This window comes from Manis pentadactyla, chromosome 11 (genome assembly GCF_030020395.1).
Source record: "Manis pentadactyla isolate mManPen7 chromosome 11, mManPen7.hap1, whole genome shotgun sequence".
Taxonomy (NCBI): Eukaryota; Metazoa; Chordata; class Mammalia; order Pholidota; family Manidae; genus Manis; species Manis pentadactyla.
Genome location: NC_080029.1, coordinates 123,680,412 through 123,700,112, shown reverse-complemented (window position 1 = coordinate 123,700,112; position 19,701 = coordinate 123,680,412). Strand labels below are relative to the sequence as shown.

Below are 19,701 nucleotides of genomic sequence, written 5' to 3'. Positions count from 1 at the left end.
TGCCTCACACAAACCACCTCTACAGGGTATTTTAGAGGGACTGCTCTAGATGGAAGCACACCTAAGGCTAAACAGATGTCACCAGAGAAAATAAAATCACACCAAAGAAAGCAGACCAACCAAATACTACTTAAAGGCAAAAAATAAAATCAGCTATCCACAAAAGCAGTCAAGGGAAACACAAAAGAGTAAAGAATAAAACACCTAATATACAAAGAGTGGAGGAGGAAGAATAAGAGGGGAGAGAAATAAGGAATCAACAGACTGTTTGTAACAGCACAATAAGTGAGTTAAAGTTAGACAGGTAGATAGTAAAGAACCTATCCTTGAATCTTTCATAAAAACGAATCCAAATCCTGCAATGGCAATAAGTACATATCTATCAATAACCACCCAAAATGTAAATGGACTGAATGCACAAATCAAAAGACACAGAGTAATAGAATGGATAAAAACGCAAGACCTGTCTATATGCTGCTTACAAGAGACTCACCTCAAACCCAAAGACATACACAGACTAAAAGCCAAAGGATGGAAAAAGATATTTCATGCAAACAATAGAGAGATAAAAGCAGGGGTTGCAGCACTTATATCTGACAAAATAGACTTCAAAACAAAGACAGTAACAAGAGATAAAGAAGGACATTACATAATGATAAAGGGCTCAGTCCAACAAGAGGATATAAGCATTATAAATATCTGCACCCAACAGAGGAGCACTGACATATTTGAAACAAATACTAACTGAATTAAAAGAGGAAATAGAATGCAATGTATTCATTTTAGGAGACTTCAACACACCACCCACTCAAAAGGATAGATCAACCAGACAGAAAATAAGTAAGGACACAGAGGCACTGAACAACACACTAGAACAGATGGACCTAACACACATCTACAGAACTCTACACCCAAAAGCAGCAGAATACACATTAGTCTCAAGAGCACATGGAACATTTTCCAGAATAGACCATCTAGGCCATCAAAAGAGCCTTAGTATAGTCAAAAAGACTGAAATTCTACCAACAAATCTCTCAGATCACAAAGGTATATAACTAGAAATAAATTGTACAAAGAAAACAAAATGGCTAACACACACGTGGAGGCTTAACAACATGCTCCTAAATAATCAATGGATCAATGACCAAATTAAAACAGATCAACAATATATGGAGACAAATGACAGCAACAGCACAATGCCCCAACTTCTGTGGGACGCAGCGAAGGCAGTTCTAAGAGGAAAGTATATAGCAACCCAGGCCTATTTAAAGAAGGAAGAACAATCCCAAATGAATAGTCTAAAGTCACAATTATTGAAACTGGAAAAAGAAGAACAAATGAGGCTCAAAGTCGGCAGAAGGAGGGAATAAAAAAGACCAGTGAAGAGATAAATAAAATTAAGAAGAATAAAATAGAATAAAAAACAATGAAACCAAGAGATGGTTCTTGTAGAAAATAAACAAAACAGATAAACCCCTAGCCAGACTTATTAAGAGAAAAAGAGAATCTACACACACAAACAGAATCAGAAATGTGAAAGGAAAAACCACATCGGACAGAAATACAAAGAATTGTTAAAGAATACTATGAAAACATATATGTCACCACACTGGATAACCTAGAAGAAATGGACAACTTTCTAGAAAAATACAACCTTCCAAGGCTGACCCAGAAAGAAACAGAAAATCTGAACAGACCAATTACCAGCAACAAAACTGAACTGGTAATCAAAAAACTATGTAAGAACAAAACTCCTGGTCCAGATAGCTTCAATGCTGAATTTTATCAAACACTTAGTGAAGACCTAATACCCATCCTCCTTAAAGTTTTCCAAAAAGTAGAAGAGGAGGGAATACTTCCAAACCCATTCTATGAAGCCAGCATCACTCTAATACCAAAACCAGGCAAAGACACCACAAAAAAAGAAAATTACAGCCCAATCTCCTGATGAACATAGATGCAAAAATACTCAACAAAATATTAGCAAACTGAATTCAGAAATACATCAAGAGGATCATACACCATGATCAAGTGGGATTCATCCCAGTGATGCAAGGATGCTACAACATTCGAAAATCCATCAATATCATCCACCACATCAACAAAAAGGACAAAAACCACATGATCTTCTCCAGAGATGCTGAAAAAGGATTTGACAAAATTCAACACCAATTCATGATAAAAACTCTCAACAAAATTGGTACAGAGCACAAGTACCTCAACATAATAAAGGGCATATATAACAAACCCACAGTCAACATTATACTTAAAAATGAGAAACTGAAAGCTTTTCCTTTAAGATTGGAAACAAGACAAGGATGCCCACTCTCCCTGCTTTATTTAACATAGCACTGGAGATTATAGCCACAGCAATCAGACAACACAAAGAAATAAAAGGCATCCAGATTGGTAAGGATGAAGTTAAACTGTCCTGTTTGCAGATGACGTGATATTGTACACAAAGAACCCTAAGGAATCCACCTCAAAACTACTACATCCAATATCTGAATTCAGCAAAGCTAAAGGATACAAAATTAATACACAGAAATCTGTTGTATTCCTATATACTAACAATGAACTAGCAGAAAGAGAAATCAGGAAAACAATTCCATTCACAGTTGCATCAAAAAGAATAAAATACCTAGGAATAAACCTAACCATGGAAGTGAAAGACTTATACTCTGAAAACTACAAGACACTCATGAGAGAAATTAAAGAAGATACCAATAACTGGAAGCAAATACTGTGCTCATGGATAAAAAAAGAATTAGTATTGCCAAAATGGCAATCCAGCCTAAAGCAATATACAGATTCAATGCAATCCCTATCAAAATACCAACAGCATTCTTCAGTGAACTAGAGCAAAAGTCCTAAAATTCACATGGAACGACAAAATACCCCGAATAGCCAAAGCAATCCTGAGAAGGAAGAATAAAGGTGGGGGATTATGTTCCCCAACTCCTAGCTCTACTACAATGCCACAGTAATCAACACAATTTGTTACTGGCACAAGAACAGAACCATAGGCCAATGGAACAGACCAGAGAACCTGGATATTAACCCAAGCATATATGGTCAATTAATATACAATAAAGGAGCCATGGACATACAACAGGGAAATGACAGTCTCTTCAACAGCTGGTGTTGGCAAAACTGGACGGCTACACGCAAGAGAATGAAACTGGATTATTGTTGAACTCCATACACAAAAGTAAAGTTGAAATGTATCAAAGACCTGAACTTAAGTCATGAAAACACAAAACTCTTAGATGAAAACATAGGCAAAAATCTCCTGAATATAAACATGAGCAACTTTTTCCTGAACTCATCTCCTTGTGCAAGGGCAACAAAAGCAAAAATGAACACATGTGACTACATCACATTAAAAAGCTTCTGCACGGCAAAGGACACCATCAATAGAACAAAAAGGCATCCTACATTATGGGAGAATATATTTGTAAATGACATATCCGACAAGGGGTTAACATCCAAAATATATAAAGAACTCACACGCCTCAACACCCAAAAAGCAAATAACCCTATTAAAAAATGGATGGAGGATATGAAGAGACTATTCTCCAAAGCAGAAATTCAGATGGCCAACAGACACATGAAAAGATGCTCCACATCACTAATCATCAGAGAAATGCAAATTAAAACCACAATGAGATATTACCTCATACAAGTAAGGATGGCTGGCATCGAAAAGACTAAGAACAACAAATGCTGGTGAGGATACAGAGAAAGGGGATCTCTCCTACACTGCTGGTGGGAATGTCTGCTAGTTCAACCATTGTGGAAAGCAATATGGAGGTTCCTCAAAAAACTAAAAATAGAAATACCATTTGACCTATTAAAAAAGACATATGCACACCTCTGTTTATCGCAGCACTCTTTAAAATAGCCAGGGCATGGAAGCAACCTAAGTGTCCATCAGTAGATGAATGGATAAAGAAGAGGTGGTACATATACACAATGGAATACTATTCAGCTGTAAGAAAAAACAAATCCTACCATTTGCAACAACATGGATGGAGCTAGAGGGTATTATGCTCAGTGTAATTAAGCCAGGCAGAGAAAGACAAGTATCAGATGATTTCACTCATTTGTGGAGTATAAGAACAAAGCAAAACTGAAGGAACAAAACAGCAGCAGACTCACAGACTCAAAGAAGGGACCAGTGGTTAAAAAGGGAAAGTGTTTGTGGAGGATGTGACAGGAGGGAGGGAGAAGGGGATTAAGGGGCATTAGGATCAGTGCACAAAATTAGGGGGTGCACAGGGAAGGCAGTATAGCACGGAGAAGAGTCTACAGCATCTTATTATGCTGATGGACAGTGACTGCAATGGGTGTGGGGAGGGGCTTGATAATATGGGTTAATGTAGTATCCACATTGTTACTCATGTGAAACCTTTATAAGATTTTGTATCAATGATATCTTAACAGAATAAAAAAATAAATTTAGAAGTATCTAAAATCAATTGTTTCAACCTCATAAAATTATAATGAAAAGCAGAGCTAATCATACCCAAAGCAAGCCAAAAGAATGAAATGATAAATATTGAAATGAAAATCAATGAAATAGAATACAGAAAAACAACAGAGAAATTCAATGAAACCAAAGGTGCTTTGGAAAGATTAGTGAAATGTGTGAGACTTTAGCCCAGACTAACTTAGAAAAGAGAGAGAGAAGATAGTGATAATCAAAATTGGGAATGAAAGAAAGACATTACTATAGATTATAGTGAAATTAAAATACTTAGAAGGAACTATGAACAACTCTATAAAATAGACAACTTAGATGAAAAGGACAAATTCCTGGAAAGAAACAAATTACCAAAATGAATCCAATAACGAACAGTAAAATCTCAACTGACCAACAACATGTTAAAAAATAAAACTCAATTGGCAATTTAAAATCTTCCAAAAAGAATAACCCAAATCCAGATGACTTCACTGGGTAAACTCAGACATTCAGCAAAAAATAATATCAAACCTACATAAACAGTTTCTGTAAATAATGCAGGAAAAAAACACTTCTTTCACATTCTATGAAACTAGTATTGCCATGACATGAAAGTCAAAGACATCACAAAAAAATTACACACCAATATACCTCATGAACATACCCTTAACAAGAATTCAACAACATATAAAAATTATATATACCATTATCAAATGGGAGTTAACCCAGGAATATACTAAGATTGGTTTAATACTCCCAAATCAACTTATGTAATACACAACATTAATAAAGAATAAAAAACACATTCATCTCAATGGATGAATAAAAAGAAGCATATATTTAACCAAATTCAAAGTCCATTCATGTTAAAATCTTTCACCAAACTAGAAATGGAAGAGAACTTCTTTAACTTGGTAATGATCATGGGGATTTATAAAAAACCTACAACTAATGCCATAAGTAACAGAGAAAGACTGAATGCTTTCCCCCTAAGATGGACAGCAAAATAAGGATACACAACATGACAACTTTTATTAACATTATACTAGAGGATTTAACCAATGAGATAGGGCAAGATCAAGAAATTAAAAGCATGCATATTGGAAAGCAAGAAGTGAAAAATCCTAATTTGCTGATGATGTGAGCCTTTACGGAAAATATCCTAAGGAATGACAACAAAAAAGGAAAACACTACCTAAACTATTAAGAAAGTTAATTAAGCAAGGTCATAATAAATGAGGTTACAGAATGAAATATATAAAACCTGATGGGATTTGTATACTAGCAACAAATACTACCAAAAATGAAATAAAATTATTCCATTCACTTCGAAAGCCATTCCATGGCTTCTGAAACAGTAGTTAGGAATAAATTTAAGAAAAGAAGTTCAAGTTTATATGCTGTAAACTACAGAACATTGTTGAGAGAAATTAGGTATTAAAAAAAGAGACACACACCATGTTCATGGATAATACACAATTTTGTAAAGATGACAAGATCTAAAGATTCTCCCTACAATGACCTATATATTATAGATTCAATGCAAATCCTATCAATATCCCTGCAAGCTCTTTTTTTTAGAAACTAGCAAGCATACTTAAAAAGCTTCATGGAAATGCAATTTTGAAAGAGTACAACAAAGTCAGAGAACTTATATTATTTGATGTCAAAACTTACTATAAAGCTACAATAATTTTAAAAATCTGGTACTGGTATAAGAACATACATGTATCAATAGGACAGATAGTCCAGAAATAAACCCCTCTATCTATGATTAATTGATCTTGAACAAGTGGCAAGGCAGCTCAATGCTGAAAGGACAGTCTTTTCAACAAGTAGTACTGTGATAAATGCATATATATGTGCAAACAAACATACTTAGGTCTTTGTCTCATACCATATATAAAAGTAAACAATAAGAATTATAGACCTAAATGTAAGTGACAAAATGAAACACTTCTTGAAAAAACACAGGAAAAATCTTTGTGATTTTGGATAAGGCGAGATTTCTTAGATATGACACTAAAAGCATTATACATAAAATTAAATTTTGATATACTGTAGTTCTCAAAATTAAAACCTTTGTTCTGCAAATGACACTATTAAGAAAATGAAAAGATAAGCCACAGACTGCAGGTTATATACCTGAAAAGGATGGGCATCCAGAATATGAAAGAACCTTTTATAACTTAATAATAACAATATGACTCACTTGAAAAATGAGCAGAAGTTGTGAGTAGGTATTTCACCAAACAAAATATACGAATGGCTAATAAGCACATGAAAAGATGCTCAACAACATTAGTCACCAGAGAAATGCAAATTAGTATCACAATGACATAGCACTATACACCCACTAGAAAAACATGTATTTAAAAAACTGATCCAGCAAATGCAGTCAAGAGATTGAAGAAACTGATTCGTTCAGTACTGGTGGGTTTGTAAAACGGTATTAACTACTTTTGGAAAACATTCTGTAGTTTCTTGAAAAGCTAAACATACATCTACTCTATGACCCAGCTACTAGTCTCCTAGCTATTAACCCAAGAGAAAGGAAACCTTATGTCCACACAATGACACATATGCAAATACTCATAGCAGCTTTACCAGTAATAGCCCAAAAACTAGAAGTAACCTCAATATCTTATCAATAAGGGAAAAGGGTAATAATTTGTGGTGTATATATACAAATACTACTCAGCAATAGAAAAAAAGGTACACACAACAATTCCCAAAATAATAATGATGAACAAGCAAAAGATAAAACAGAAAGTAAATCAGTGGCTGCCCGGGGATGAGGGTGAAGGAAAGGAAAGATGCATTATCAAGCAGCATGAGAAAATTTTGCAAATGTTGGATATGTTCATTACCTTGACTATGATGGTGGTTTCACAGGGATTACAAATGTGAAAACTCATGAAATATTCAGTTTAATACATGCAATATTTTAGTATGTCAATTATATCGCAATGAAGTAGTGAAAAAAAATTCTTAAAGACTGTCAATTCCAATTTTAGGCAAGAGTGTCTAGAATACTTGAAATGCTAGGAGGAATAAAAATTGGTACAACTATTTTGCTAAACACTTTGGCAGTGTCTACTAAAGCTGAACATGTGCATACCCTATGGACCAGAAATTCCATTCCTAGGCATAAACCCAATAACCAGGCTATGGTGTTAGAAATATGAGTTGTGATTACTGCTGAGGTGGAAGAAAGCATAGTGACTTGGAAGGCACATGGGGAGCCTTGGTGTTCTAGGAATGTTCCATACCTTGACCAGGTTGGTAGTTATATGGGTATGGGTGATTATTCACAAAGCTGTAGATCTATTCATTTGGGTATTATTTCTCTACAGTTTGTGTATTTATTGATTGTAAAAGTATATGGTTATGTCACGCTCCAGGTTTAAACCTTTAATAATTAGTTAGCCAACTCTGGTGATGATTTACATAAGTAAATTCCAAAAATACATAAACACAAAGTTGGGTTTTTCCCAGGAATATAAGCTTGCCTGAACTTTAAAAAGTAATTAATATACATTACTAGAATAAAGGAAAAATTTTATATGATTATTTCCACATAAGAACACAAGTTGATAAAACTGAATTATGATTCATGATATAAAACAATTCATAACCTAAGAAAAAAAGGCAGTTTCATTAAACTAACAAAGAATATCTTCAACAGAACTTATCAAAATTCCTAGAAATAAATCAATGGCATTTCTAAACACCAGCAATATACAGGTTCAAAAAAAGTTTAAGAGATTCTATTTATAATAGCATAACAAATAGAAAATAATAACTAAAAAATAAATTTCATAAAATGTGTCAAAAACAAAATAATTAGAAATATTTAACTAGGGAGACAAAAGACCTATAAATTTAAAACTACAAAGCTGTTCTGAAAGAAACGGAAAAAGATACAAAAAAATGAAATGAATTGGAAGACAGTATTGTTAATATGTCAATACCACCGAACGTGAGCCACAGATTCATGGCATTTCTATCAAAATCTCAAAAGATTTCTTCTGCAAAAATGGAAAAAAACCAACCTAAAATTCACATAGAATCTCAAGGAACCCTGAATAGCAAAAACAATTGTGAAAAGAATAACAAAGCTAGAAGATTCCTGATTTCAAAACTTACTACAAAGCTACAGTAATCAAAATAGTGTGGTACTGGCTTAAAGAGATATATACAGACCAACAGAATGGAACAAAAAGCCAAGAAACAAACTCTCACATATATAGCCAAAATGAATTTTGACAAGGGTACCATGATCACTGAATGGAGAAAGAACTGTCTTGTCAACAAATACACTGGGAAATTGGATATTCACATGCAAAAAAGAGAAGTTGGACCCTTATCCATTTATAAAAATTATCTCAAAAAGGAACCAAGATGTAAACATAAGAACTAAAACTAAAACTCTCAGAGAAAACATGAGAAAGCTTCACTATATTGGGTCTGGCAATGATTTCTTACATATCATACCATAAGTAAAGGCAACAAATGAGAAAATAGATAAATTTGAACTATACCAAAATATAAAAATTGTTTGCACCAGCAGCAGAGTGAAAAGGCAATTCACAGAATAGGAGAAAATACCTGCAAATCAAGTATGTGATAAATGTCAATATTCAAACCATATAAAGAAACTTCTACAACTCAATTAAAAAAAGCCCAATTAGGATCAGCAGAGGTGAGGCTTAGAACCTCCCCCCTCATGTTCTGAGAGAAATCTTCTGCATACATGGATGTTTATTGCCCTCGTCTAGCTTGGATTAACACACAGTCTACAGGCACACACCTGATCATCTACATTTGCTCTCTTACAACACTAAACTCTGTTTTCTACCTTTATCTCGTATCTACCTACCACTTCAGCATTTTATTAAAAATAATAATAATAAAGAGAGAAATGTGGTATCCACATATAAATCAAGTTTTAAAATCAAATGAATATTCATATTTGAACTGACTGTTTATAGTTCATAATGCATGAACAAAACCGAAAGCTTCTGTGATGACTGCCCTTGTAATGTTCACCATGTAACTTATTCACTATGTAAGAATTTGTACTCCATGTAAGAACTTGTTCGTTATGCATCAGAAGATTGGAGACTGACGAAAATTAGGCTTGGGGTGGATTAATGATTGTGCACTGAGTATTGACCCCCCTATACAGAATTTTATTGTTGTTAACAACTATTTGATCAATAAATATGAGAGATGCCCTCACAAAAAAAAAAAAAGCCCAATTAAAAATGGACAAAGGATTTAAATAGGTATTTCTCCAATGGTGATATACCAAATGGCCAATATGTACAAGAAAAGATGCTCAGCACCACTAATCATCAGGGAAATGCAGATTAAAACAATTCAGTAAGATGCCACTTTATTCCCACTAGAATGGCTATTATAAAAAGAAAGAAAAAACTAGCAAAAAAAACATGGAGCAAACATGGAGAAACTAGGACTGTTATGCACTGCTGGTAGGGATGCAAAATAGAGCAGCATCCCTGTGAAAAGAAGTATGGTGTTCCTCAAAAAATTACAAATAAATTTATCATATTATCTATTTGTATATCTAAAAGATTTAAAAGCAGGGACTTGAGCAGATATTGGTACACCCATGTTTAAAGAAGCATTATTCACAATAGCCAAAAGATGGAAGCTATGCAAGTATCCACTGACAGATGAATGGATACAGAAAAAGTAGCATATACATACAACAGAATATTATTCAGCCTTAAAAAGGAAGGAAATCCTGACACATGTTACATGGACAAAGCTTAAATACACATTGTGGTAAATAAAATAAGCCAGTCACAAAAAACAAATAGAGCATGATCCCACTTATATGAGGTATCAAAAGTAGTCAAATTCATAGTACAATAGAATGGTAGTTGCCAGGGGCTGGGAGGGAAGGGGAAATGTGATGTCATTGCTTAATGGCTACAGAGTTCAGTTTCTCAAGAGAAAAAATTCTGGGTATGAATGATATGATCATAGCACAACAATGTGAATGTACTTAATGATAATATTAGAAATGGTTAAAAATGGCAAACTTTACATATATCTTACTGTTAGGCAGGAAAATAGATATGAGTGGGGTGGAAGGAGATTAAGGTCAGTAAAGCTACTAGAAATGACTCAATTAACCAGTTAAAACTAGAAAGCCAGAAAAGACTCAGAGTTAATCAGTTAATCAGTTAAATCTCAAAAGGTCAGGAGCAACTTGGCCTTGAATGTTTGAATATTCCCCATATAGAGAAGTGTCTCAGCATAACCTATGTCTTCACTGTGTCAATTAGATCAGGCCATTGTAAAATTTACTTTATCGTGCTAAAAGGCCCAGCTATAAACAGCATAATAAAGACAGGAAGATTCCACCTTAAAGTCAAAATTGCATTTTTAAAAAACCCAGGAAGTTAAGAAGATTCTTAACATACGGTTTAGCAAACAAGCAATAACTTGGTCCACCCTGGGAGCAGGGCGAGTGGTCTTAATTGATATGCCCCCAGACAAAGAAGCTGCTCTTCTGGGAAGAAATCAGCAGTAAATTTCTTATGTTAATTTTGCAGAATTACCTGGAGAACTAATAAGAAAAGATTTAATGACTCATCAAGGATGAACATTCTGGGACCACTTAAGTCCACATTCTGGGACCACTTAAATCCACACACCTAGCCATTTGAAAATCCTAAACTGGCCTACAAAACCCCAGACCCTAAAACCTTAGGAACGCCTCTTCTCTGAGGTAGCCCACACTTCCCTTTCTCTGAGTGTGTACCTTTTTTGCTTTAAATAAACCTCTCACTGCTCAATTTATAACATTTTGTCTCTGCACTTTTCCAGTGGTGTCTTTGTTACTTTGCTTTTTCAATCTAATCCTCTGGATTTCGGATCAGACCTTCACTCTCTCTGTCCTATTTCAGGTAAGTAAGGAGGGGCTGCTAAGAGCTCAGATCTGGGCTTGCAAATTACTGTTGCCTGGGTGATCTGGACTGAATTGCAGCTTATAGTCGTGCTCTTCAGTAGCCTGCCTAAAAGTCTCCTTTCTTTGCCTCTGGGGAAGTTCACAGAACATAATCTCACTCCATCCAGTGCTCTGCAGCTCCCCCAAATCCTGGGGTGGTAGGAACTTAGTACCCAGGCTGTGCAGATCCAAGTGGACACTGGATGTCTGGCGATACTGGCTTAAGGAGATAGCAGGGGATGTGCCCCATGCTAAGGAGCAGTTCAATGAACTTCCTTCATCATTCTGTCCTGTCATTCCCTGGCACTCTTACTTTAATAAATTCTTAACTCACCTTGTACTCTAACTTCCCTGTCTCTGAACTGACTTCCCCCCAACATCACCACATTAAAAAAATATGTCCAAAGCTGTTTATAGAAAAAAGATATTGTGGGTAAAATTGTAATATTTCCAGAATATCTTGCCTGGCTTTAGTGCATCTTCATGTCAACAGGTGTTCCTCAGGGGTGGAGAGAAGTTCATCTACATATCAATGGATAATTACCTGGGCAATTGAGGGCTGATCTGAAACTGAGGTGAGGGGGAGGGCTGGTTTTGCTTCTGCTGCAGCAGGAAAGAGAGATGGCCCGGACTGCAGTTTGTAAGCAATGAACAGATTTTAAACTTTATTTCTCCCTTGGATTTGTTTTAGAGGTATTTTGTCCTGGGATTTCCTCTCCCTAGAGTTACAGATATAAAACTATGCAAAGACATTTTTCAAGGCCTAAATAAGTAGGAAAAACAATTAGTAGCATGTTCACAAACTGGAAGACTGTATTTCAAAAATATTAATCTCCCTGACATATAGTAAGAAATACATATTTGATCATTCAGATGACCAAATATGTATTTCCCAGGTATATTTGGTTTTCATCCACAGCTCCTAAAAACACTTCAGAGCCTTAAAGGTGAAATGGGTGTCTTATCATGTTAATGAGATACTTTTGGACACCATCCAAGGGCAGGGCTGGAGGCTGAATCAGTCAGTTGCCAATAATTTAGTCAATCATGACTATGCAATGAAGCCTTCAAAAAAAAAACCATGAAAAGAGTCTATCTCTCTTGCATCCTGCTTCTCTGTTGGAGAGAGCTTCCACACTTGGGGAAACAAAATGCATCCATGTGCAATGGATCCAGGCACCAAGCTGCACAAGTGTGGGTAAAACTGCAGCATTTCCAGAATCTTTTGCCTGGCCTAATTGCATCTCCATATCAATAGGTGTTTCCAAGGGGTGGAGAGAAGTAGTCCACCTCTATATCAACAGGTAATTACAAGGGCAAGTGAGGGCATATCTGGACTGGCGAGGTTGGGTGGGGTCCTCTCTTCTGCAGCTGGGTCGGGAGAGACATTGGAGAGCAGAAGTGGACAACTGCTTGTAAGAAATAAATGGGTTTCTCTTACTTTATTTCTCCCTTTGACTGATTTTGGTTTCAAAGGTATTTTGCCCCAGGATTCCCCCTAATTCCCCCCCACACGCACCAGAGTTACAACAAGTATAGAAGGTCTTTTGTTTGGGACCTTGTCCTATGTCTCTCTTCATCTGGCTGTTAACTCGTGTCCTTTATGGTGTCCTTTATTAAACAGGTAAACATGTTTTTCTGAGTTCTATGAACCTCTAGCAAATTAATCGAACCTAAGGGGGAGGTCGTTGGAACCTCCACTCTGCAGCTGCTTGGTGAGAAGCACAGGAAACTGCCTGGGGCTTGCGTCTGGAGTGGAGGGTGGAAGGCAATCTTGTAGAATGGAACCCTTAACCTGGGGAATCTGGTGCTGTCTCCAGGCAGACAGCAGCACAGCAGAATTGAGTAGAATTGCAGACACCCTGTTGGTGTTCGAGAATTGCTTGGTATTATGTGTGGGAAGACCCCCTCCCCCAAACACACACGCATTGGAAACAATCCAGGAACCTGAAAGGAGTTGTATTGCTGTGAATAAAAAAACATTCCCCATTAATTCACATATATAATGCCATGCCAATCGAAATTTCCAAAGTTTCTTTTTTAATATAGAATTAAGCAAGTTGATTAAGAAATGTGAAAAGGCCAAGAGAGTCCTAATAAAAAATAAAGTGAGGAACAGTAACAGACACCAAGATTCGTTATAAACCTTTGATAATTAAGGCAGAGGATAGAAAAGTGACACTGGACCAGAAGATAGAACCCACAGATAGACGATGAATACATGGAAACTTGATTTATGTTAGAAACCTTTGTAAGGAAAAAATTGCTTTTCCAATAAAGTATATTAGAATAACATGGTATCCACATGAAAAAAAACATGAAACTGGATTCCTAACTCAACAGTATGGTAAAACCGATTATAAGTACATAAAGACTTTATTATTATAGAAAAACTACATTTTGAAGAACTGCTTATGATTCAGAACAGAAAAGGATTTCATAAACAAGACCAAAAAGCACAAATCAAATAATGTGTTCAAGTTTTACCACACTACAATCAAGAATGTTAATCAAAGACATCACGAAGACAGTGAAAAGGCAAGCCACAATCTACAAGAAATATTTGCAATATATGTATGTGACAAAAAATTAGTATCCAGTAAAGATAATTCCTAAACATCAAAAAAAATGATCCCAGTAGAAAAATGGACAAAAAATTTGAATAGGCACTTTACATGAAAAAAACCTGAGTAACTAATAAGAATGAGATAAGTTGCTCAGCCTTATTACTAATCATGGATAAGTAGAAAAGCAAATTAAAACAAAGAGCTATCTTTTCACACCCACCAAATTTGCCACAACTAAGAGGTCAGAAAATATCACATGTCAGTAAGGGACCTACCAAAAGGGTTTTAGGCTTGGCTTTTTTCTTAAATGTTTCTTCCTATGTTTCTGAATCTAAAACAAGTGATTTTTAAAAGGTACAGATGGCTGAAAGTCACTTATCATACAGTAGCAACATGCTGACCAGACTGTTTCCATCAAAATACCAGTGCTGTGGCTCTTAGGACTAGCCTTTGAGGCTTGACCATTTCCAGACCTGGTCCTATAACCTCCTATCACTTATGCTACCAGTATTTTTCTAAAAATTCCTTTGCTTAAGCTAGTCAGAATCAAATGCTACTTTTCCCATTCAACAGAAATTTTCAGATTTCCATTTTGCATAAAATGTCATAATTCCTGGAAATTGAAATTTAGTACATCTCTGTATTTGTAACTATTTCTTAAAAATCTACATGACAGCAAACGGCTTTATTTTAAGGCTTGATTTGAGTATTCATTCACTGCAAAATATTCATCTGGATCAAAATCAACAGAGCCAGTGAGGTACCTGGCTCTTTCCCGGGCTGCATCCTCACGGGCCTTCTCCTTTTCTTGCCTCTGTTGTTCAATTCGGGCTTCTTGTTCTTTCCTCTTCATTAATAATTCTTCTACACGGGCCTGTCTTTCTGCCTCTAGAGCTCTCTTGCGTTCCTAACATCAGAAATATTTTAAAAGATGTTACAATTACATGTAAAACAAAACTTACTAAAGCTGACATAGCTTTGACCATAAGCTTATTTATCTAAGCCAAGTAGATCCCTGGTTTGCCACTATGTATACTTCTCAGAAATTAAACAAAAATAAAGTATCAATGATATCTGGTTTTCATATGTCATTTATCAGTGTTACACATAATTTTCTAAATAAATGCTATTTTAAGGAGATACTATGTTATTCATATTCTGTGAGAACCTAATAAGCATTTTCTAATTAAACACTTCCAAAGCTATGAGTTTAAAAAAGGTTTTAGAAATACCAGAACATGATGAAGAAAGCATAGTTAACTGATTTTGTTTCTAATCTAATTATTCATAAGGGAATTAAGTGAAGAAAAGCTTGTGGCAAAGAGAAAGAAGCATTATAATAGAACATAATGGGTGAGAGTGGGCACTGCGTAAGTTCCCTGGTTTTGTTTCCTGACCCCATTATTTACTAGCTGGGTGATTCTAGTCTACTCATTATATCTGTGCCTTAGTTTTCCAGAAAACAAGTAACAACAGTACTTATGTCTTAGGATATTGTGAAGAACAGATGAAATTATACATGTGAAATAATTACCACATGGCCTGGCATGAAGTAAATTCTCAGTAACTATTTATCACCATCATCATTAAGGCAGAAGATACTTCATCAAAGTACTCTGAAACACTGTGTCCCGTGTGTCTTTTAGCTAGTAGGAGTATTTTACTGATTTTCACCATATTACTAGGTGTATTAACGTATTTCTCCTAATTCATCTGCATTCCCCAGGTAGCTCACACAATCTCTCCCCAGCTCCTTCTCTCTATGATTAATGGAACACACTGATCTAGGCTCTAGTACCACTTACACAGCTTTGAGCAAGTCATTTCACCTTAAAGAGCCCCAGTTTGTTGTGAGATCTAAATTACTAATACAGGTAAGTACTAGTGTAAAGCGTTAAGTGTAAGTATAAAGTGTTTAGCACATAGTAAATGCTCACTAAATGACAGCAGGAAAAAAATACAGAAGCAGTTTCTGTTTAGAGAACACTGAGGATACAAATATTCCTAAAAGTTAACTAAGCTCACAATTATAATTTCTTATCTACCACAAGCCCTATCTAACCCAGGGGAAGATAATCTTTTAAAGTAGTGAGCTGAAAGGGTCCCTATTTTTTATTTAGTTTTGTTTTTTGTTTTTGAGGAATGCACTGATTTCAGGAGAGCATATCTGACAGACTACAGATTGCTGGAAGAATGCAATCAGATTTCAAATATATTCTTTGCTGTCTGGCATTCTATTCATGATCTGGGTTAAAACTATTTCTCATTACTAAGTACAATATGTGGAAAATTGGATAGCTGTATAAGATCGCAAACACTCTTAAGATTAAAAACAATGAAATCTGGTACCGAAAACTTTCTATGAAAAAATATATCTAAAAAAAGAGTTTTCTCTGAAACTCAAATATATTGAAGTTCTAAAAAAATCTGTATTACATCAGAAAACACAAATTTCACAAAATACAAAAGGCTTAGGCATTAAATATAAAGAATTAAACCAGAAGTTTTCATTTCATATTTTAAAAAACTAAAAGTTCTAGGAAGATATTTTTTTTAATTATAAATTGTTCTTTTAAATAAAATACATTATTTAATTACATTATGGGTATGTGCTATATAGCCAAGTTTTATGCATAAATATAACTCAACCTGCTGAATGTTTTCATGGATGTAAGCAATACTGCAACATTGCACTAGTAGAATTAAAATAACTGGATTTCAAGAAATATCCAGTCGTTTAGTTTCTCTTTTTTAAAAGTGGAAAATACAACTGATAGCTGTACAGATAATGAGCCAAATTAGTAAATTCAGATAGTCTTTGCCTTTCTAACATTTAAGCTTCCTAAAGATAGAAAACTTTGAATCCCACAAAAGCATCTTGCACAGGTCAGGCATTGCATAAACACCTGTTATTAAATAAATGAAGCATAACTTTACAGAGTAATAAATATCATAAATCTATATACCTACATATAGAGATTATAAACCTACAACAAAAGAATTAGATATCTAACTCTTAAGCCTTCTGAAACTTCTTGGACCAACACACACTTTGTTTCTTAGTAAGGGATGTGTTTACAGTATGTTAAAAGGATTCTGAAATCACCTTCTTTATGCCCACAATTCAAATGATTAGGAGAGAAGACAAGGCAGAATAACTAAGGAAGTTGAGATTACAACTAACCAATAACTTACATAACAAAAATGGCAAATTGAAAATTTATGACACCAACATTAACAAAGTATTTCACTTACAAGAAACAGGGATCACAACTGCCCCTTAACAGTTTAAAGGAATGTTTCAAGAGTAAAAGGAAAGCACATGAAGGGCCTTGGAACTCTTTATTAAGTAAGTCCTTACTATTATTGCATTTACAGAATGCTTAGCATTAGGGCCTTGAATATCTGGTAGTGACTGTACTTAAAAAAAAAATTAATTATGTATGTTACATATCACCAGTGGGTTTTTCCAATAATATCAGTACATCTCAATCTTATGCAGATAGGTTTTATATTTTTCATTAAAAATTAAATCTATAGGACATTTCCAAATTTTTTTAAAGTTTTATTGAGTGGTCAAAATAATTTTAAAGAGTTGGTGAGTATAGAAAATTCCTTACTACTTTCAGAAAAGAACTGCTTTCCTTTAAGCTTCAATATTATTCCAATTTATAAAACAAGAATCATCATTTTAAGCTTGTATTTCAAATGTTTAAATGTACAAAATGAAGAAAAAGGAACCAATGATGTCTATTCAAAAATATACATTACTCATATATTTCCCCCAAAACCGAGCTAAGTCACCTCTTCCAGATAAATTTCTCTGACATTCCCTACCCACCAACAGTTAATTATTCCATACTGGTTCAAACACAATTCAGTTTTTTTGTGGAAGGAAAGGAGCATATTCTTGCTCAGCCCAATTAAAAAAGAATGGATAATATGTCGAGACCAATATAGTCCTCCATCTGGTTGAGACAAGAGATTCAAACTCTAAACTGAATTCTACTGAAGAAAGCACTGATTATCTGAAGGAGTACACAATGTCTTTTGGCAATCAGACTTCATGTTTCCAAACGGAGCTATACTAAACCACATATCTGTGAGGACAGAGACTACATCTTACTCCTTCCTGGACCCTCAGCACCCAGCTCTGAGCCTAGAATGTGGAAGGTGGTCAATAAATCCTTCCAAATAAATTTGCCAAATAAAATCCTACCTGAACAGCTTCATCGCGTGCTTGCTTCTCTTCCTGTCTTCGCTGACGCTCTTCTTGTAACTCATTAAGCCTCTGCTCATATTCCTTCAGTTTTGATAAAACATCATGGCGTTTATTCTGGGCTTCAAGGGTATTTATGAAGGCAATTTCATTTACCTACAATAAAAAGAAAGTGAATTTCAAATCAAAGTAATTCCAAGGCACATAATAAATTAAGAAACTTAACAGTTTTGATATAATAATACAAAACAGTGGTAACACATAGAATAAAAACTGAATGACTTACAGGCCTTTTCTTTCAATATTTACCCCAAAAAATAGATAGTAATCCAGTGTATATACAAAACAGCCAGGCATTAAGAATTTGCAATAATTAAAAATCTGATATTGAAGTATTTTAAAATTAATAAAAAATGATTTTTATAGAAACCAAGTTATAAAGTTCTGCATATCACTATAATTTGCGATTACAATTACATTTAAAATTTAAATAGATACGTGTATGTTTTTCTATTGACTTTGAGAGGGCAAAAATTAAACCACAAATCTTTTTTTCAACATATACCAAATTTGTAACAATTCAGTACAAAGTACTGAACTATACACTATATACTCAACTTCACATATGTTGATTATTAACAGGGAGATTTTGCTAGACAGCACAGTTTTTGCGGGGAAAGTATAAATAATGATAACGCTGGGAGAAGTCAGTTGGGGTTGTTTCTCATTCTTGAAAGCCAGATGGAGGGCATCTTAAAGAAAAAACGGTAAAGTAAAACAGGGAAGTAAACAAACACAAGGACCTGCCTCTCTTTGACAGAAGTACAGATACTATGAATCCATGCTGACTGGAATAAAACCTATCAACAGATACATAATAAATCTCAGACAAGAAAGTTTGAATATACTCCTAACAAATATTTACAAGTCTCCATGCAATGTGGTCACTTTTTTAAGTAGATTAATAATATAACCACATTTCAAACTGCACTGTAAATATAAGACAAATAATTATGTTCAAGAAAATCTGTGCTAAATCAGGGCTTGTATGTTAAGCATAATCAAAATGAAAGAAAAAGAGTGGGACCTAACACTTTAGACCAAATAAATAAAGTAAAATTTAGAGGGAGAGTGCAAAAGCTGGATAAAAAATCCATCTGTGAGCTTAAAGATGGTGGCAAGAGAGATGACACAGAAACCTCCACCCAAAACAACAAATAATATGAAAATATAGCAATTACAACTACTAATCCTGAAGGATAAAAAGGAAGGAAGGGTGCAAAATATTGCCTACATCTGGGGCAAAGAGCAAAACTCAAAGAAAACGGTGAAGCATGAAAGTGGCGATTGGGTGGGACCCATGCCCTTCCCCCACCACAGGTCAACAGTGGGAGGAAGAGAAAATGGAGCTGGAAGCAGGTGGAGGCCTAGGACTACAGAACACCCAGCCCTGGAGATCTGCTCT

The 19,701-nt window shown here is 34.9% G+C and overlaps 1 protein-coding gene across 5 annotated transcripts in view; it reads right to left on the bottom strand.

The window, feature by feature from the left end:
• Nucleotides 1-19,701, bottom strand: part of SCAPER (S-phase cyclin A associated protein in the ER) — a 539,898-nt gene that overhangs the window by 360,318 nt on the left and 159,879 nt on the right. For all 5 annotated transcript variants that reach the window (XM_036907601.2, XM_036907605.2, XM_036907603.2 and 2 more), the window contains 2 exons: nt 18,237-18,392; nt 14,782-14,924 (listed from right to left, as the gene is read on the bottom strand). In XM_036907601.2, coding sequence (XP_036763496.2) covers nt 14,782-14,924; nt 18,237-18,392 — 299 coding nt within the window. The remainder of the gene's footprint in view (nt 1-14,781; nt 14,925-18,236; nt 18,393-19,701) is intronic.